At 64.6% G+C, this 3,706-nt stretch overlaps 1 protein-coding gene across 1 annotated transcript; it reads left to right on the plus strand.

The window, feature by feature from the left end:
• The first annotated feature begins 1,131 nt into the window (after nt 1-1,131).
• Nucleotides 1,132-2,328, plus strand: CXXC4 (CXXC finger protein 4). The gene has a single exon (XM_086612511.1). The coding sequence runs from the start codon at nt 1,132-1,134 to the stop codon at nt 2,326-2,328; it is 1,197 nt and encodes a 398-aa protein (XP_086468637.1).
• Nucleotides 2,329-3,706: the final 1,378 nt, after the last annotated feature.

Below are 3,706 nucleotides of genomic sequence, written 5' to 3' on the forward strand. Positions count from 1 at the left end.
CCCCTTCACCTCCCGGGGGGGGGGGGGGGGGGGGGGGGGGGGGGGGGAGGTGGGAAATAAAACGAGCACCGTGTCCTCACCCCCCCTCGTAAACTTTGCTAACCCTGAAGCCGAAAGCCATCTTTCCGCGCCGAGGGCTAGTTCAGCAGGTACAGCGACATGCCCTCCCGAGCCTTCCCGGGCTGTCCCTCCCGCGAACCGTCCCCCCCGGCCCCGCGGTGCCCGACGACGGGCTGTCCCCGTGTCGCTGTGTGCCCCCCAGCCCTCCCTGCGCAGCCCCCGGCGACGGCGGCGGGGAATCCTCCCGAGAGGCTGGGATAAATACTCCGTCTTTAGTACAGCTGCAGGCGCCGGGATCACAAGCTGTGAAATTGCCTGCCTTAAGTATTTTTATTTATTTATATATATATATTTTTTTTTAACCTAGCGCCGTTTTCCGCTGCGGCCCGCAGGCAGCCCCCACCCCCCGCAGCGGGGAGGGCCGGGGGGGCCGGTGCCACCGCGACCAGCGCCCGGCGGAGCCAGCTGTGCCGGCAGGCAGCTAATGACCGCCGGGCGCAGAAGGACACCGTGGCAGCTGGCGGCTCCCTCCCCCCGCCTCCCTCTTTTTTTTTTTTTTTTTTTTCCCCTCCTCTTCTCTTTTATTCCTTTTATTTATTTTTTTCCCCCTGCCTTTTCCTTTTCCTTCTCCCCGGTGGAGATGGTAGGTGGGCAGCTCCCGCTCTCCGTGCCGTGTCCGCATCCCCCCCTCGCCGCCCCCCGCGGCGCCGCTGGCTTGTCCCGGGACCGGGCTTGCCCCGCCCGGGCCGCCCCCTCAAGCCCTGTGCCCGCGGGTACGGCGGCGTGTGTGTCCCCCCCGCCCGTGTCCCCCCCTCCCCGCGGTGGCCGTTGGTGGCCGTTAACGCTCCCTCCGCGCGCGCACCCCCTCGGAAATGACTTTCTGTGTTTCAGCTGCCGCAGCTCCCGTGAGGATGCAGGAGGAGCGGCTGCCCGGCCAGGCACCGACCGCGGGAATGCGTCCGGAGGAGGAGGAGGAGGAAGAGGATTAAGCGACCCGACCCTCCCCGTCCCTCTCCCCCTGGCCCCCCACCCCCCTCGCCCCGTCCCTCCCCGCCGTCCCCTCCGGCCACCATGAACACCAACGTGTGCGTGGAGAGCGGCCCCAACCCCGAGGCGCCGGGGCTGCCCAAGGACAGCCACCTGCCCGAGGGGGCCCTCAACAGCCTTGTGGATTACAACTCGGAGATGGAGAGGTACCGCTCCTTCGCCACCTTCTACAAGACCAACGGCGGCGCCTTCCCGCAGGCGGCCAAGATCGCCCGCATCACCACCCCCATCTTCCCCAGCGCCGCCGCCGCCGCCGCCGCCCGCATCGGCATGTCCCCCTGGAACTGCGACACCGCCACGGCCGCCGCCGCCACCGCCATGCTCTGGGGCAGCGGCGGCGGCGGCGGCGGCGGCGGCGCGGCGGGCGGCGCGAGGAAGCCCTCCTCCGCCGCCGCCGCCGCCGCCGCCTCCGCCTCCGCGGCCGCCGCCGCCGCCGCCTCCTCGCTGCACGCCGGCAGGGGCGGCATGCACCACCGGAGCGACTCGCAGCGGCTGGGCAAGCCCGGCTGCCCGCCGGCCGAGCAGCCCGCCCTGCCCATGGCGAACGGCAACTTCCTCTCCACCCTCTCCCCCGAGCACTGCCGGCCGCTGGCCGGCGAGTGCATGAACAAGCTCAAGTGCGGCGCCGCCGAAGCCGAGATCATGAACCTCCCCGAGCGCGTCGGCACCTTCTCGGCCATCCCGGCGCTGGGCGGCCTCTCCCTGCCCCCCGGGGTCATCGTCATGACGGCCCTGCACTCCCCCGCCGCGGCCTCGGCCGCCGTCACAGACAGCGCCTTCCAGATCGCCAACCTGGCGGACTGCCCGCAGAGCCACGCCTCGGCCTCGCCCGCCTCCGCCCTGGGCGCCGCCGCCGGCGCGGGGGGCGGTGGAGGCGGCGGCGGAGGAGGAGGCGGCGGCGGCGGCGGCGGCGGAGGAGGAGGAGGAGGGGGGGCCGGCGGCGGCAGCGGGGCCGGGGCCGGGGCGGGCAACCCCGCCAAGAAGAAGCGGAAACGCTGCGGGGTGTGCGTGCCCTGCAAGCGGCTCATCAACTGTGGAGTCTGCAGCAGTTGCAGGAACCGCAAAACGGGACACCAGATCTGCAAATTTAGGAAATGTGAAGAGCTTAAGAAAAAACCGGGCACTTCGCTAGAGGTCAGAGGAGATGATTTCTTTTTCCCCAGCCTCCCGCCGTCCCTCCTCAACCCCCTGCCCCCCCCCCCTCCAGTGCTTCTTGTCTAGCTTCAAGATGCAGCATCCCTTTTCCGAGGCCTCCTTCAGGCTCTGAGGATGCCCCCCGCCGCGGGCGCGGCCCCCCCGCTCCCCCCCTTCCCCCGCGGCGCTGCCCCGCCGCCCGCCCCCTCTCCGCCCCGCAGGGAAGAGAAACGCCGCCCCCCGCGGCGCCCCGCCGGGCTCGGCTCTGGCCGCGGCCGCCGGCCCCGCCGCGGAGGGACGGAGAGCGGCCGCCGCGGGCGCCCCCCGCCGCGGGCCGCAGCGCCCGGCCTTTCCCAGCCGGGGGGCGCCGGCCCCCTCCCCGCCAGCTCGTGGCCGATACGAGACGCTGCTCGCCTGGTTTACCTGCCGTGCTGTTTCCATAAGACTGCTGGCTGTCTCTGGTTTCTTATTTTCTTTTTTATTTTTAATTTTTTTTTTTTTTTTTTTTTTTTTTAACGGCGATCATGACGATTCGGGGCGGTTTGTAGGGACGGGGAGGTGGGAAAGGGAAAGTTCGAGCTGAACGCCTGGCTCCCGCCATCGGAAGTTCAGGGTAAAGTAATGGCGAGTTCATCTCCAGCTTGGCCAGTAGCAGTTTGTCCAAGACAGACGGACAGCTGGCCATGGAGCCCGGTAGTCAGTGAAACATGCCCAAGTAATCTCTTTGGCAGTGTGTTTTACCAAATAACCCACTCATGGTGTGTAAAACCATGTGCAATGGTTTCAATGGAAAAATAGCACAGGTATGACTGATTTCTGACAAAACTGTACCTACGGTTATTTTGACGACGCGTCCTCAGAACCGACAATGTATTGCGTTGCCCACAGCTGTAACGACAGGTTTTCAGGTTTGCTGGATGTACGGGAGACAGGCAGGTCCCGCGGTGCAGACATTTCGGTTAGTGGATCTGGGACGGGAACCAAAATATGCAACCGGGAGGAAAATAGCAATTGGTTGGTACCGTTAGGCAAAGGCAACAAGCGAGAGGGAAGATGAGTAATCACGCTTAATCCCTTGTCATTATTAAAATTATAGCATTGCTGGTTAGACGCACATATCAGATGCGTCTGAAGGTGTCGAGGATGATGGATTTAGTGCAGAGGAGCAGTGTATGCTGGGTGACATCGAGATTTGTAGTCACGGAAATTAGCAACTCTGTGAGAAATTGTAACTTCCCTCTGTGTGCGTGTGTGCGTGTGCGCACGTACGTGTGCGTGCGGAGCGGTGTGTTCACTAACTCATGCAGGAGCCCTCTCCAAGAAGAGGTGGGATGAGGGATTCCAGGGAAAAACCAACACCAAGAGCCCGTTAATTTCTTCTGCTTTAAATAAATGGAGATAATGGCATCAGTATTGATACTGCCATGGGACAAAAGCAACGTTTGGGGATTTAATTGACATTTGG

This window comes from Tauraco erythrolophus, chromosome 5, assembly GCF_009769465.1.
Source record: "Tauraco erythrolophus isolate bTauEry1 chromosome 5, bTauEry1.pri, whole genome shotgun sequence".
In the NCBI taxonomy this organism is placed as follows: domain Eukaryota; kingdom Metazoa; phylum Chordata; class Aves; order Musophagiformes; family Musophagidae; genus Tauraco; species Tauraco erythrolophus.